General features: G+C 54.3%; 1 protein-coding gene across 1 annotated transcript in view; it reads left to right on the top strand.

Annotated features, from left to right (window-relative positions):
* Positions 1 to 13,163, top strand: part of CELF5 (CUGBP, Elav-like family member 5) — a 52,620-nt gene extending 39,457 nt beyond the window's left edge. The window contains exons 7-13 of the mRNA XM_006897965.1: positions 100 to 241; positions 317 to 463; positions 1,532 to 1,594; positions 3,063 to 3,068; positions 4,444 to 4,527; positions 8,912 to 8,995; positions 13,036 to 13,163. Of these exons, the coding sequence (XP_006898027.1) occupies positions 100 to 241; positions 317 to 463; positions 1,532 to 1,594; positions 3,063 to 3,068; positions 4,444 to 4,527; positions 8,912 to 8,995; positions 13,036 to 13,163 (654 nt within the window). The remainder of the gene's footprint in view (positions 1 to 99; positions 242 to 316; positions 464 to 1,531; positions 1,595 to 3,062; positions 3,069 to 4,443; positions 4,528 to 8,911; positions 8,996 to 13,035) is intronic.
* Positions 13,164 to 16,247: the final 3,084 nt, after the last annotated feature.

Below are 16,247 nucleotides of genomic sequence, written 5' to 3'. Positions count from 1 at the left end.
AGTTCCTGATCCTGGCCTAGGTCCCAGCTGTTGGGGACCAGGCTCCTCCGCGAGCTGTGGCCTCACCCCCATTTTGCCACTGCCTCCCTCCCTCCCCAGCTCATGCAGCAGCAGACGACAGTCCTGTCCACCTCCGGCAGCTACCTGAGCCCCGGCGTGGCGTTCTCACCTTGCCACATCCAGCAGATCGGAGCCGTCAGCCTGAACGGGCTGCCCGCCACGCCCATCGCCCCCACTTCCGGTGAGAGTCTGGTGACGCAGAGGGGGTGGGCAGGGCTGGACAGAACCGGGCATGCTGACCCCCTATACCCCGCAGGTCTGCACTCGCCCCCGCTGCTCGGCACTGCTGCCATGCCTGGCCTTGTGGCACCTATCACCAACGGCTTTGCAGGTGTCGTGCCCTTTCCCGGGGCGCACCCGGCACTGGAGACTGTGTATGCCAATGGCCTCGTGCCCTACCCAGGTAACTCGGTGGTCCCCTAGACCCGGAAGAGTGGTGAGGGGCAGGATGATATTTTTTTGGAGTAAACAGGGATGTCGCTATCTATGTCCCAGGGCCTCAGCTGAGCCCGTGTGGGCTGTTGTCATGGTGAGGGGGCTACCCGGGGTTAAACACTAGGAGGACCATGCATCCTAACCCTGTAAGTTCCCGGCTATAGTCCTGTGACCTAGGGGCTCCTTAAAGGACACCTGGTGGTACCCTGGTTAAACACTAGGCTGCTAAGTGGAAGGTTGGTGGTTTGAACCCACCAGCTGCTCTGCAGGAGAGAGGAGGCAGTCTACAGCGTCAGGGGCCCTCTGCGGCAGATCTGCCCTGTCAGACGGGGTTGTTGTGAGTCAGAATCCAGTCAACAGGAAGGGTGTTTAAGTCCTGAAGACTCAGTTTTCTCTTGTGAGAACCGGGACAGAAAATATCATATGCCTCAGGAGAGGTGCCGGGACGGTGAAGTCAGTTTATAAAATCGAGGTTACAAAACCCCAACCACTGCCCTCGAGTCAATTCTGACTCCTGGTGAACCGCAGGACAGAGGGTTTCTATGCCGATAATCTGCAGGAAATGCGCTCATCTCTCTCCGTCTGAATGGTGGTGCCAGTTACCGAGTTTGCTGTGAGCAAGCTCAGTGCTTAACCCACTGTGCCACCAGGACTCCATTAAAAAAAAAATTGGGCGCCGTTAGTCTTATGTTATCAATTATTACCATGCCAGAAGATAGGGACACCTCTGTGTCCTCATTCACTTTCTATGTGAGCCAGGCCTGGTCCTCAGACAGTCTCCCAGGGAAAGCGGTGTGGAGGTGATGGTCAAACCTGGGTTCTGGTTCCGATCCTGCCGGATCCAGATCCTGTGAAAGTAGTACCAGTTCTCTGGGTCTTTGTTCCCTCATCTGTAAAATGGGGGTCATGCTCATCAAGAGTTTAGTGAAATGTGGGGCCGGGGTGAATGCTTGTCAACCTCCCTCTGGCCCTTGAAGACGGGAGGGGAGATACAGCCATCTGTCCCTACCCTGCTTAGATTTCCTCCTGCCCGCAGCTCAGAGCCCCACGGTGGCCGAGACCCTCCACCCTGCCTTCTCTGGAGTCCAGCAGTACACAGGTAGGAATGGCCAGGTGGCCTCGGCCTTTTTATCTTTTTTTAAATTTTGTGTGTGTGTGTGTGTGTGTGTGTGTGTGTGTGTGTGTGCGCGCGCGCGCGCGCGTGTGTGTGTACCATTAAATCAGATCTGACTGGTAGAGGAGGAGATTGTCCCTCCTTCTCCAGCAGAGCATCTGGTGGATTCAAACCGCATACCTCTGGGATTGCAGTGCAGCTTCTTACCACTAGGCCACCAGATCTCGCCAATCCTTTTTTTTTTTTTTATCCACTTCTTAAACTACATGCCTATGAACTTTGATAAATGTCAATAGTTAACAGAAAGGCTTCTGGCCTTTTGTTCATAGAGTCGCTATGAGACGTTCTTGACTCTACGGCAATGAGCAATAACAACAACATTGTGCTTTTAACCAAAGTTTACAGAAAAGTTGGATTTTCATTCACCCTGGTTCTTCACAACCTGCACCCTTTCTCTTCAGCCAAGTCTTTGCTGCCAACCACACCCCACCCAAGGGCCCCCCCCACCTCTGACCCCACCCTCCAGGTCAGGCCTTCTCACGGGCATCCCTTTTCACTTGGTCACGCCCCCTACTCCTGGCCACGCCCCTCAGGCTATGCTTCCCCCAATCATCCCTTTTAACGTGGCCACGCCTCCTACCTCTGGCACCACCTCCAGGGCAGCCTTCAAACAGCATTCTTTTCTTACCTGGCCACCCCTCCTCCATGACCCCCGACCCCACACCCTTCCACACCCTTCTTATCCCACTCACTGGCCCCTCTTCTTTAGGGTGTATCGTGGCCCTTGTCCTCACCCCTGTCCCCTGTTACCTCAAGGCCTGACTCTCACCATGCCCCAGCATCCCTGATCCTCCAGCCCCTCCTCTCACCTTCACTGTTGAACATGGTCACGCTTTGACCTGGCCCACCTCAGGCCTGTCGTTAGCCGGTCCTTCTTGGGCACCAGTGTCTCTTCCTGATCCTGCGCCCTCACCTTTCCTCTTTGGCTCACTTTATGTCTCCGTTTGCACTTAGCCTCTTCTTCCAGTCCTCCTCCCTAAACCCCACTCTCACCGTGGCCTTGGCCCTTCGGCCCTGTCCACCACTGGAAACCTCACCTCCATGGTGACCCCGCCCACGGGCCCACCCGCCATCAGGCCCCGCCCACACAATCCAGGCCATCCTTTCTCCCTCAAACCCAAACCACAATGTGGTTCAGTCCTCAGGTAGGTTTTGTCAAGCCACTGTATCTACACTCCCCTCCTGTCCTCCTAAGGGCAGAACGTGACACCCCCGTAGCCATGTTCCTCACCTTGGCCCCTCCCCTCAAGGCCGGGTCCAGCCTCCCTCAAGCCCAGGTTCCCCCATGGCCTCATCCCTGATAAGGACACGGCCTCCACTGTGTGTTCCTCGTGAGTCTTATTCCTGCCAAGGTCCGCTCTCCCAGTGGCCAGGCCCATGATGCCTAAGCCAGCCCCCTGTTCTTACACTACCTAGGATTTCCAGCCCCTGCCCCTCCCATTATCCTACCCTCTCTACTGTGTTCCCCTGACCCCCAGTTTCCTGGCCCGGCCTTACATCAGGGAGCACTGGTAGCCTAGTGGTAAGAAGGTGCACTGCAATCCCTAAAGCAGGCAGTTCAAACCCACCAGCTGCTCCCCAGGAGAAGGACAGGCAATGTCTTCCTGTGCAAAGTACTGCCTCTGAAAATCCGATGGAGGGTCAGCTGTGGGATGGTTCTGACTCAACAGCTCACAACAACAATAACAACCCCACCATCAGAGAGCGCTGGTGGCCTCGTGGTTAGGAGTTTGCTGCCAACCCAAAGACAGGCGGGCAGTTCGAATCCACCAGTGGCTCCTGTGAGATGGCTTGCTGAGGGGTCAGCTGGGAGTCGAGTCTGACTTGATGGCATATAACCACTCCAACAACGTTCTGCCCAGACCTGCCTTCCACCGTGGTCCCACCCATGACCCTCTGACACTCCCCACCCCTCAGCCCCACTGTAGCCCTGACCATTGCATCCTGGACCTTCCCTGCCACTCCCAGACAGACCCACCCTCTGCTTCCAGCCCTACCTATGACTTCCTGGCCTCACCCACCATCACCTTAAAGAGGCGTCCCTATACCAGGGCCTCTCCAAGACTTCCTGGCCCCGTCTCGTGATGCCCCAGGATGCCCGTGGCTTCCTGGACCTGCCTGTCCTAGGCATTCTTTCTGCTATGGCTGCCCCTTACTCCATGGCCCCCCAGACCCCATCGAAGATCCTAGCTCTGCACCTTTCCATGTTCCATGGTAGCCCCGTCCAGGTCAGCCTTCCACTGTAGCCCATGACTTTCCGAGCCCTACCACCACTGTAGTCCTGTTCACTGCATCCTAGACCCACCCTGCCATGGCCACTCCCAGGCCTGTCCCCTGCTGTGGTCCCACCCATGACTCTCTGGTCCTCCGTGACTCATGCCCGCCTTGGCCCACCCTCTTACTCTTGCCCTACCTATGACTTCCAGGTCCCAGGCACCATTGCCTTAAAGAGATAGACACCTCTTCACTGGGGCCTACCTATAACTTCCTAGTCCCACCCCATCATCACCCCGCCGATGGTGTCCTGGTCCCTCCTAAGATGTCCTGTCCCCCGCACACAGGCCCACCTTCTCTGGTCCTACCCATTACTCCCTGGACACCCCCCCCCCAAGACTCCTGTCCCGGTACCCTGGTCCTGCCTGTCCTGACAAATGCCCACTACACCATGGCTCCGCCCCAGTCTGCGGTAGCCCCGCCCAGACCACGCCCACGAGACCCCTCCCCCCTGGGGCCCCGCCCCACCTCACGGCTGCCTCCACCTGTCTCCTCTGCAGCCATGTACCCCACTGCGGCCATCACGCCCATCGCGCACAGCGTGCCCCAGCCACCGCCCCTCCTGCAGCAGCAGCAGCGAGAAGGTGAGGCGGCCACGACCTCCCCGGGCACAGCCCCGCCCGCTCCCGCACCTGCAGGTCCCCGGGAACCCAAGGGCCTGGGTGCGAATGCTGGGGCCGCTGACCGTTCCCTCCTGGCCTCAGTTTCTGCTTCCGGAAGGCGAGACCCGTGGTGGCCCAGCCGCACCTAGGGTGGTGAGCAGGGCTGCAGGTAAAGCGCTTAGCACGTCCTTCACCGAGCCACCAGCCTCAAGAAGAAACCTGCTTGAGTTTGAGGGGGGCGGCAGGGGCAACGAGAGGGTGTCCGGTCAAGACTTTGCAGGGAGGAGGTAGAGTCTGGAGCCCACAGCTCGGGTTCCAGCGCCAACTGCCTCCGTTTCCCCTCTGCAAGGTGGCGGCCTAGGGGCCAGGAAATGATACAGGGTACTCATGGCTTGAAGTAGGTGCTCAGCCCCAGAGGGACCCCCGTTGGCCTGAAACCCATCTTCCCTGGGGGTGTCAGGTGTCAACGACCTGGCCCCAGACTGTCCTCCCTTCTCTTCTCCCATCCCTCCACCGCCAACAGGGGAGAAGAGCTGACGTTTGGGTCAAGCCCTAGGGGACATTTTCTGAGTCCCCCCCCCCCAGGCTGACTCCCTGCCATCCGTCAGAAGTTGTTCAAAATTAACAGCACCAACAACTTGTGTGTCGGAAAGTAGCCCTACAAATGCGAGGCCTCCAGCTAGCCCTGGACAGCACCCTGTGGCCCTCCCACAGGGCAGGCTAGTCAAACTACCACAGACACGTCCACTGCCTTGGGCCACTGCCTTCTGGGGGTCCTGGCATTTACACCCACTCTTCCAAACCTTCTCTCTCCACCCTTAACCTGCGCTGTGGGTGACAGCTCATTTGATAGAGTCAGCACAGTTCTAGGCCAGTACTCACTTCCCCAAAATTCTCCATGGTGTGCAGATACAATCTCCAGGGTTTATGAGCACAAAACTTAAAAATCTTCTTTAGGGAACATTTTTTAAAAAAAGAAACAAAAAACAGAACAGCACGATTTTATTATGTATTGTGTTGGACTGTTTAGGAATGTGTACACACACACACACACACACACACACACACACATACAAACACACACACACATACAAACACACACACGCACGCACGCACGCACGCGCGCGCGTGCGCGCGCAACTTACGGCACTTTACCTTGGAAAAGACAGTGAATTTGACTTACAACAGGAGTTTGGATGGATTCCAGGCTGTGAATGCTGGAAGGAAGAAAGGCTGTACCCTGGGGGAGACTGGTTTGGCTTCTAACACACTTGAGTTACTAAGAAAGCTGGTCACATTGGAAGGGGCGTGTGTCTGTGTGTGTGTTTTCTTATGTGTTTACGTTCAGCTGGTGTGGTTTTCTGCTTCCACCTTGTGCCTTTGGGGGGTCAAAATCAAGCAGAAACAAATGAAAAATCTACATTATGCTTGAATTATTCCTAATACTTCAGCTATGCTGGAACAAAGCTATTTTATTTATTTTTTTTTTCTTAAAAAGCAGCTTTATTGTTGTGCAGCGCCTTTGAGTGGTCGATGACACTGTCAACAACAGAGCTTAGATCTGAACCTCTCCCTGTCCTGCGCCGTGTGACTGTTACTGCGTCAGTCCACCTTGAGGATCTTCCTCTCTTGCTCTGATATCCCACCTTTCCCAGCACGAGAATTCCCTCCAGGGACTGGTTGGTCTTGATAGCACGCCCAAGGTCAGACAGGTTTACCATTCTTGCATCCGAGGAGCACGCTGAAAGTTTTGTCATTGTTGAACATTTTCTCCCCTTCTTCCCTCCCCCACCACTCCACAATGCACCTCTTGTGCCAGACTGTTGTCATATATGTTGTTTTTAAGTGCCACTGAGTCGAGTACTACTCATAGCGACCCCATGAACAAAAGATCTGAACCCAGTCCTGTCCTGTGCCATCCTCACACTTCCTGACACACAAGAGCCCATTGCAGCAGTCACCTTGTCATTCCACCTGGTTGAGGGTCTTCCTCTCCTTCGCCGACCCTCCTCCCTTCCCAACATCATATCCCTCTCCGAGGAATAGCCCCTCCTAGTAACATGTCCAAAGTATGTGAGGTGAAACCTCATCATTCTTGCCTCCAAAGAGCACTCTGGCTGCACCCTCTCCAAGATATAATAATATTGTCATAGATACAAAGCAATTTTTCTTCTGTCATCATTATTCATAGAAAATACCATGACTGGGATCAGGTGCACCTTAGTCTTTAAACTGACATCCTTCCTCATTAGAACTTTGGAGAGGTCCTTCATAGCAGATTTCCCAATGTAGCATATCTTTTGTCTTCTTTTCTTTTCTTTTTTGCTATTTTATTATTTTGTGTGTATGTACCGTCAAACCAGATCTGACTGGTACAGGAGGAGGACATTGTCCTTCTTTCTCTAGCAGAGCATCTGGTGGATTTGAACCACGCACCTCTGGGATTGCAGTGCAGCTTCTTGCCACTAGGCCACCAGAGTTCCCTATCTTTTGTTTTCTTGACTGTTACTACCATGCGTGTTGATTATGAAGGGAAAAAGAGGAAATTATTGACAACTTCAAATTTTTTCTCATCTATCATGATGTTGCCTGTTCTGTCGTCTTTGATCTTCTGCAGTAAGTGCAGAAGGGAACGTCATGTCATCTGCATAACACAGATTGCTGATGAGTCTTCCTCCAGTCCTGACGCCACATTCTTCTCCATGTTGTCCAGCTTGTCAAATGATTTTCAAACACAAGCAGGGTCACACATGCTGGACAGACTTCAGTGGCGCTTCTGGACTAAGAAGCAGGATTGGCCATCCACTTCTGAGATAACAGGCCCTCAGAAACCACAGCAACACGCAGACCACCACAATAGGGCCAAATGACAGATGAGTGGTAGACAAGCAGCTCCATAGATGTGGATTCTTGGGTTCTGGATTTTCTGGGTCTGGGCAGATCTCTGGACTGGGGGCTGCCCTTGTTTGGGGGAGGGTCATGGAAGAAAACCGTCCTTAAGTGTTGGGTTAGACGGGGTGGGGGTGGGGGCTTCCCCTAGCTTTAGATCAGCTATGTCCGCCGAAGTGCTGTAATTATTCGTAGTTTTTAGGTTAGCCAAACATTCGTAGTTTTTCTGGGGGGTAAGGGATGGATATGAGGATTATCTTTCCCTTCTTGAAAAAGTTATTTTCTGGTTGCTATATCATTTCGTAATTACCTGTTTCGGGACAGCTGGGGTTTAGGACAAGGAATTATCTTTTCATTTTAGTTTATTTCTGCATCACCAGAATTTTGAGAATTATCCAAGGTTTGGGATCATCTGGGGTTTTCTGGATAGCTGAGGTTTGAGACTGGGGAACTCTTTGCTTTATTTTATGGTATAATCATCAGACTTTTTAAATGAACTTTTCATTTTAGAGCCGTTTTAGATTTACAGAATTATTGCACAGGTGGTGTCCCTGTGTATCCCACATCCCAGCCCTCTGACTTTTGTAAATGATCTTGCCTTTGGATTGGCTCTGAGATCTGATAATTTCTTCAGGGTGTTAGGATTGTCTAGGGTCTGGGGCTGGGAAATTTTCTGGGTTTTGGGGAGGATAGAGATGAAGGGTCACTGAGTTGGAACGAGGTCTGTGGTAATGAGTTTGTTAGTCGTTTTCTGTTTTCAAGATTCAAGGTGGGAGCCGGATGAGACAGTTTGCTTCTGTAAAGATTCCTTAGAAACCCAATGGGACACGAGGCATCTATGAACTGGAATCAGTTGGATGGTAGTGTGGTTGGCTTTGGTGGTGGTGTTGCAGTAGTAAAGTGCTTGGCTGCTAACAGAAAGATCAGTAGTTTGAACCCAGCAGTTTCCTCTTTAGGAGAAAGAGGCAGGAGTCCATTCTGTGAGGGGGCCGCAGGAGTCCGCTCTGTGAGGGGGCCGCCGGCCTTGGAGACTTCAGGCCATCCGCCTCTCTCCTGTATGGTTGCTATGAGCTGGAGTGCCTTGATGGCATTGGATGAGGCATCAGGGACCTCCCATGGGATAAAACAGAGTACACGTGACAGTGGGAAACACTTCATGGTGTGTATGGACTAGGCGGCTGTGACAGTGGGTGTGAGGGGGAATTACACTGGAGGTTGCAGCTCCTGCCTGACACAGATCTGTGATCTGGGGACTGTCCCGAGCCTGGGGGCCCCCCGGGGCCTGGGATTACCAGTAATCTGGCACATCCATGTTTGGGATGATTGAGACCATGGCATCAGCCTGGCCTGTGTCCAGGTGTCACAGGCCTCCCTCTCCCTACAGCTGGCAACTCAGATGTGGCTTCGGACCCGTGCCCTCCCCGGGGGTCCGCTCCTCTCCTTGGGGGCTTTATGTCTTTCTCTCCCCCACCTGCAGGTCCCGAAGGCTGTAACCTGTTTATCTACCACCTCCCCCAGGAGTTTGGAGACACGGAGCTGACCCAGATGTTCCTGCCTTTCGGCAATATCATCTCCTCCAAGGTGTTTATGGATCGGGTCACCAACCAGAGCAAGTGTTTCGGTGAGCCCCCTCGGGGACCCCGCCTGCTGGTACCCTGGCCCTGGGGGGGGGGCGGGGGGAGGGTGTGGTCAGCCACGGGGCAGGCCTGGGCCCGATCAGTGAGCAGCTGCTGAGCGCCTGCTGTGTGCATCATGCATCATCCCCTCACTCACCAAATATATGCAGTCTATCCATTTGTGTGCCTGTGTATCATTTCCAGTCTTCATTCATTCCTTCATGCTTTCAGTACATAGATTCGGCACCTGCTGTAAACCAGGCGGGTCCCATCGCTCATCCACTCAGCGTTGGGGGGGTTTGGGTGCCCGGCACCAAATGCGCTCTGTGCATCATTCATTCATCCACTCACTCATTCGGAAAAGTCAAAGTCATGGCCATGGAGTTGGAATTGATTCATAGCTGACCCTCAGGTGGGTTTTCAGAGGCTGGAAACCACACGGGAGGAGACTGCCCGTCCTTCTCCTGTGGAACAGCTGTGGGTTAGATTTGAACTGCCTGCCTTGGACTTGGCAGAGCAGCTAGGCCATCACAGCTCCCTAGTTCAGCACCTGAGGTGCCAGCTGTGTTCCGAGCACCATTCATCCCGTCAACAAAGACATCAAATCATTGCCATCGGGTCACGACTGCCGCACGGTTGACCGCCTGGCAGTTTTTGGGGAGACTGGAGTCACCCGGGAGGAGAATGCTTGACCGCCTGGCAGTTTTTGGGGAGACTGGAGTCACCCGGGAGGAGAATGCTCACCTTTCTCCCTGGAGCAGCTGGTAGATTTGAGCTGCCCGCGAGGTGCCGCCTTTGGGCTAACCGCACAACTCCCCAAGATTACTCCGCAGAGCTCCCTCAACAGATACGCACAGTATGTCTCGATTTGCGTGTTTTATGTGTCATTTCTAAGACTTCATTCATTTGTTCAACACACTCATATATCCATCAGGTCCTTACTACCTGCAGGCATGGTCATGGCTGTAACATACATCAGTCAGCCGTTCGTCCGTTCATCTAATATATATATTGAATATATATATATATATATATATATATATATATATATATGTCAGGCACCTGCTGTGTTCCAGGCACTGGGCTGGGCTGGTGACAGAGCAGTGAATAAAGGTGACAGAGGTCCCTCCCTTCAGATCCGGCAGCACCGTGACACTGTCCTGTTGCTCTGAGTCTGGCCATGACACTGTTCTGAGCACTCCCTAATCCGTCTGGCCTGCTGTGGTGGCCACCTGCCCCAAAAGGGAACTCACCCCATAAGGGTACTCCCTGGGAGGCAAGTGCAACCAAGGAATTTGTCGTTTTATATCCGTTTTAGTTAACTGGCATTTAAATAGCCACACAGGGCCAGTGGCTATGGTCTGGGCGAGCAGAGTCCAGGGGGAAGTGTCAGAAATAAACAGACACAGCTCAGGGCATTCTGATCAGCGTGAGGAAACCAAACCACATAGGGAAAATAGAGACAGATGGGGTTGAGGTGGTCAGGGAGGGCTTCTCAGAGGAGATGGCCTTTGAGACAAGACTTCAAAGACAAGGAGCCAGTATGGAGAGATCCCAGGGGAGGGTGTTCCAGGCAGCAGGCAGGCACAGCCTGTGCAAAGGCCCTGGGGCAGTTCAGTGCCAGGGGATTTGGAAGAACAGTGAGGAGGTTCCTGGGGTTGGAATGGAATGAGCAGAGGGAAGATGGGGAGGGCAGGGAAGGGATGAAGCAGGGCAAGGAGGGGACAAGGCTGGATGTGCAGGGCCCTGTGGGCAGTGGGAGGAAGGTGGGAGCCCTGGAGGACTGTGGCAGAGGAGGGATGGGCCTGGCTCAGGGATCACAGGCGCCCTCTGGCTGCCATGGGAGGAACAAACTGCAGGGCAAGGGTAAGAGCCAGGTGGGTGGGTATCTGAGCAGTGACGCTCCAGGCACAGGAAACAGCTTGTGCAAAGGTCCTGGGGCAGGACTGAGTCTAGTGAGGTTTAGGACCAACAAGGGAGCACCTGTGGCTGGAGCTGAGTGAATGAAGAGAGAGGAAAGGAAGGGAGGAGGCAAGGCCAGCCGTGCAAGGTAGCTCTTTTGTCCTCAGAAACAGGCAGTGAAGGCTCTGAGAAGAGCTACAATGTGTCCAAGCCCACAGTACAGGGAAGAGGCAGCCCTTGGGTTCGAACCAGTCTTCCTAACGCCAAAACCAACTTCTTAACCCTGCACTATCCTGTCTGAAGGGTCACATCTTGACTGTAAAACACCTCCTGGATGTTCTCAGTATTCATCCACAGCCGGATCTGTGTCTGTTGAGGCCATTTCAACGTCAGTGGCCCTCCAGGACAGGTGAACTGCCCCAGGGTACAGAGAGAGTAGTTTTTATGGAAGCACACTGCCATGTCTTTCTCAAGGAGCAGCTGGTAGATTCGAACCACTGACCTTTCCATCTGAGTTCCAGCACTCTACCCACAGTGCCACCTGGTAGTATTAGACCACGGAAGAGGGAGAAATGTCCTAAGAGAGGAGATAAGATGGATAAGTGACATGTTCAGGGCAGTGGTCTGCTTCAGCGTAACCTTAAGGGGATCATCTGCCCTCTCTGGGCCTCAGTTTCCTCACCAAGTGAGATGGACAGATTCATGAAGAATGAATGAATGAAACATCGGAGGTTGCCCAGCTGCAGCTCCTCTAGGGCCCCCACGGCTCAGACAGGGGGTCCTCTTTGCCTTACCCTCCCCCCGCCCCACGTGCCCCTTGCCCCACTCCCTCGCGAGTGTCCACATCCCTCATGGTCTCCACTAAGGCCCAGGAACTAGTGAAGACGAGGTGCAGAGCAGGACGCAGCCAGGGGTGGCACTGGGTGGAGGGAGTGCGGCTGTGGAAGCTTGAAGAGGGGTGGGGGAAGGTTCTTGTTAAAGGGGGAGAGATCTGGGGGCTGAAAGACAGTGATACAGAGAGCAGAAGAAAGAGGTAAGGAGAGAAAAGAGAGGAGGGAAGCCGACCAGTTCAGAGACACAGTGAGGCCTCCACTCCTCCAGAGGGAGAAAGGAACGTGGAAATCAGAGTTTCCAGAACAAACTACCGTATTTCTCACAAACAGCGTGCCCATGCACAGAGCTATCCAGAGGGTGCACTGGGTCCCAAAGTCTGCGGGAAAATACGTTCGTTTTTTTACAAAAATATGGTAACAGTCTATATCATCACAGCTGTATCTACCCTGAGCCCAAAAAGAGCTGGATGGTGCCCATTACCGACTGTTCTGAGCAGAGCCACAGTAGATGGGCGAGCTTGGACCCTGACAGAATGCGAGGGCAGTGCAGACCAGAGCTCAAATTCTTAAGCACACACATACTCAGCTAGGTGAGGCTGAGGTCACTTTTTAGAAAAATAACAGACTGGCTCACAACGGCTATTCCCCACGAGTGTGGCACTACATTGAAAAGGCACAGGTGACCAAAAGGTCAACAATGACTATGAAACAAAAACAACATGCAAAGGAAGGCAGGGAAACGAGGGTGCTGGGAACGGAACCACTAGAGCGAAACAACTCGTTAAAGAGAGGGTGTTGACATATTGTGAGAGAGGTTACTAACTTCACTGTGCAACTGGTGTAGAAATTGGCCATGGGAACCTGATTTTCAGGATAAACTTTCACTGGAAAAAATAACCAAATATATATAAAATAGATTGGGGGAAAAAGAGAGAGAAGAGTACAGTCCTCCCCAGAGACTCCTAAACGCTCCACCTGTCCCCCATGCTGGCTGAAAAGTCTCAGCAGAAAAACTTGGTGTAGAGCAGATACTGGCTAAGGAGTGAGTTCCCCATCCTGAGAGGCATGCAAGTCCAGGAGGGCCAGAAGCAAAGTTAGAGTTGCTGTTTTGCCCTGGCAAGACTTCCCACCCATGTGAGAGCATATCTGGTGACCCCTGAGACCAAGTGGGGAAGCCAGGGCTGCGAGCACTGATCGAGCCAAGGACACGGGGGTTGCCCACCATGGCGGCGTCCACCTCGTCTCCACAGGCTTCGTGAGCTTTGACAACCCGGCCAGCGCGCAGACCGCCATCCAGGCCATGAATGGCTTTCAGATCGGCATGAAGAGACTCAAGGTGCAGCTGAAGAGGCCCAAAGACCCAGGACACCCCTACTGACCACGCCCCCAGCCCCCCAGGCTGCAGGCTTGGCCCAGGTGAGCCGCCAGGCGGCCCCGGCTCGCCCGACCCCTCCCTTGCTCTCCACACCCTCCCTCTGCGCCCTACCCACTGCTGGCAGCCTCATGGGCGGGGTTGGGGGCACAGAGCTGGACAAAGACCCCCAAACCTGTGCTAGGGCAGGGAGTGGGACCGGGGTGGGTGTGGGGAGCCAACTTAGCAAGGGAATCTCTCCTGGAGAGGGCTTTGCAGGATGAATAGGAGTTTGCCTGAGAGGCCAGATTTGGCCTGGGTTGGGGAGGGGATGGGGTTCTGGAAGTCTTGTGAGTCTGTCCCACGTTAACCAGAGAAAGTGCCCGGACCTTGACCTCTGAAGGTGGATCCCATCTGTCATCTGTCTAGCTTGGTTTAGAATCTGAGCTGGAGAGTGGGGTCAGGGACAATGACCCGGGTCCAGCGCACTGGGTCCCCTCCGCCCTCTGCCCAGGCCCCTCCGACTGTCCCGCTGTGCCAGCATCCATGCATAGCTCCTTATTTGGCACAACGCGCACCCCATGGGTTAATGAAACAAGCTCCCTTCCACTTTTGTGCAAAACACAAGCCCAACCCCCACCCTCCCACCCAAAAAAGCAAGCCTCCAGCGGCGAATATTTTACGCGTGGGTAACCGACGTTATCAGCAACATCACCACCTTCTCGGGGCAATGAACCAGGAACACAAACAAGGGCCAAGGTGGAAGCTTCTCTTTGCCCCCAAGTCTCGATGAGCCTCATCAGTATAATGGGCTCATGGAAACGGCTTCCCAAGCAGCAGCGGCGAGAAGCAGCGGGGGCGCAGGGTTCGCAGGGGACCGCGTGGAGAGCTCTCGTCGTCCTGTCTGTCACCTTTGTCACCTCTCCTGCTGACCCTCGGGCCGCGTCGCCTCCGGGCGGGGCGCGCTGCTCGGAGCCTGCAGGCCGGACCCGCCCAGAGCGCATGCCCAGAGCGCATCGGGGACGCGCGGACGTCGCCAACTTTGCCCTTCTGACGTGTCATCTTGGCTGAGCACCTACCACGTGCCGGGGGGCATGGCCTCCAGATCCGGGGCGGGGGGAACCTCGTGTCAGAGAAGCCAGAACTGGGGGAGGGGGGTGCACCACGTGCTTGGAGCGTCCAGGGCGGGTGGGGGCGGGGCGCACGAGACGGAAGAGAGAAGTGACGCGCGTCTTTGTCCTGGAAGCTGGTTCGGCTACACTGAGTCCCTCCAAAGCCGGGTTGCCGGCCTCGGAACCCAGGGACTGTCTCTGAGATGAGCTTGTGGGTGCCCAGAGCCCGCCCTGGCCGGGGCAGTGGGGGTGGCGGTGGTCGCCCCGCCCGTGGGCCCCATCGTGCTCCCTAACGCCCGTCCCTTCTCCGCCAGGTGAGGGGTCTGTCCACCCCGGAAGGGTTTCCGCTTCCACTCGACCCAGGAGATTTCCGTAAATTACAACCGAGTCTGGACACCACCCCTCTCCCTCCCCTTCCCCCGAGTGTGAACTCTCACTGAAAAGCCACATGGAGTGGGGAGGGGGCTCCCGAGTTGGGGGGAGGATGTAGGGGTTCACCCCCCCAGGACATTTCCTCACTTCCTTCCCTGACTTTGGTGGTCCCCCAAATGCCATCGCAAACTTTCCTATATATATATATGCATATATATAGAGCGCTAGAGACAGGATATATATTTTTTGCGTATAAATCATGGGACCAAATTTTTCCTTCCATCCGAGAGAGGATGACCCTGGGCCGGTCACTCCGCGGGCACGAGGAAAGGTGGGCCCACTTGCCCGGCGCCCCACCCGCACCCCCACCTTCGGCTGCCGCAGGGACCCGGGCCTGGCAGAGCCCGGGGGAGCGACCAACAGACTGACACCCCACCCGGATACCTCCTGGACTCCCGGCCCCTCCCCGCGAGTCCCGCAGGCCTCTGGGCTCAGCCAGCTTGACTGTCCCAGGTCCCAGCTGCAGCTTCCAGAACCTTCCCCGCCCCCCAGTCCCCGCCTTCCCCCAGATGTTGCCACAAAAAAGACCTTTCTGTCCTCCCTCCCCCGTCATAGCCTTATCTGTGTGACCAGTAGCCCTTAGCTTTCCGTCGGGAGGGGCAGACAGGGTTGCGGGAGCCCCCACTCCCCACTGTCCCCCTTCAAGGGCAGGCATCGTCCCCCCTGCCTTCAAATCACCAGCCTCGAAATTAAGGTCTCGTGATGAAGTCACGCGTGTTGGACCACACCAACCCGAACGGCCCAAGCAGCCGCCTCGATACCTCTACAAAGATTGGTTTTTTTTTTCCTTTTTTTTTTTCTTTTTTGGTGGTCTTTCTAAGCAGGTACAAAGAAGATAAGAGGAGAAAAAAAATCGGGGGAAAATCAAATGACAGTGGATTTTGGTTTCCTAGGGAGGGGAGAAGAGATTCCGGGGTACCTCTGTAAATGTGCCCCAAATACGCACTCTTGTGGAAGCACAGTCACGTCCGCCGACGTCCCCAGCCAGGCGCCAGGCGGGTCAAGAAGCTCAAAAAGTTCTCTCTCTATATATTACACACACAGACACACACACATTCACATACACAGACACACACACACACACACACACACACATACACACACACACCCCATTCCCTTTGTTCTACCAAATTGTGTTGACTGACCCAGAAAAAACAATATTTACCACATTGCCAAAAGGAAAGAAAACCACAAAAACCCTCATTTAAAAAAAAAAATCAAAAAAAAAAAAAAAAACCCAAAAAAAAGGAAAAGAAAAAAAAAATTCTTCTGACCAACTTGTTTTGAGATTCCAGAGTTTGGTAACCGTCCTGACACACTCCTATTCGCGTGCCTGTGTCGAAGCGTCCGCGTGTGCGAGTGTGTGTGCGAGTGTGTGTGAGCGTGTGGGGCCTGGCCTGACCCCCCAGCCCCGGTCGTCGGGCGGGCCGGGGCTGCACACTGTCTGCGTCCTCTTTGGACCTGTTTACTAGCTGTAAATAACCATTTTTCTACTTCACCTTGGCGACCTGCGTTATTTGTACGACGTGCTTTATTTCTGCTACAAGTACTTTCATGAAGTCCCCAC

Source organism: Elephantulus edwardii, unplaced genomic scaffold (genome assembly GCF_000299155.1).
Source record: "Elephantulus edwardii isolate Elephantulus edwardi_28Jun2011 unplaced genomic scaffold, EleEdw1.0 scaffold00217, whole genome shotgun sequence".
NCBI lineage: Eukaryota > Metazoa > Chordata > Mammalia > Macroscelidea > Macroscelididae > Elephantulus > Elephantulus edwardii.
The sequence above is the reverse complement of the archived record's forward strand: the minus strand, read 5'-3'. Positions and strand labels throughout refer to the sequence as shown.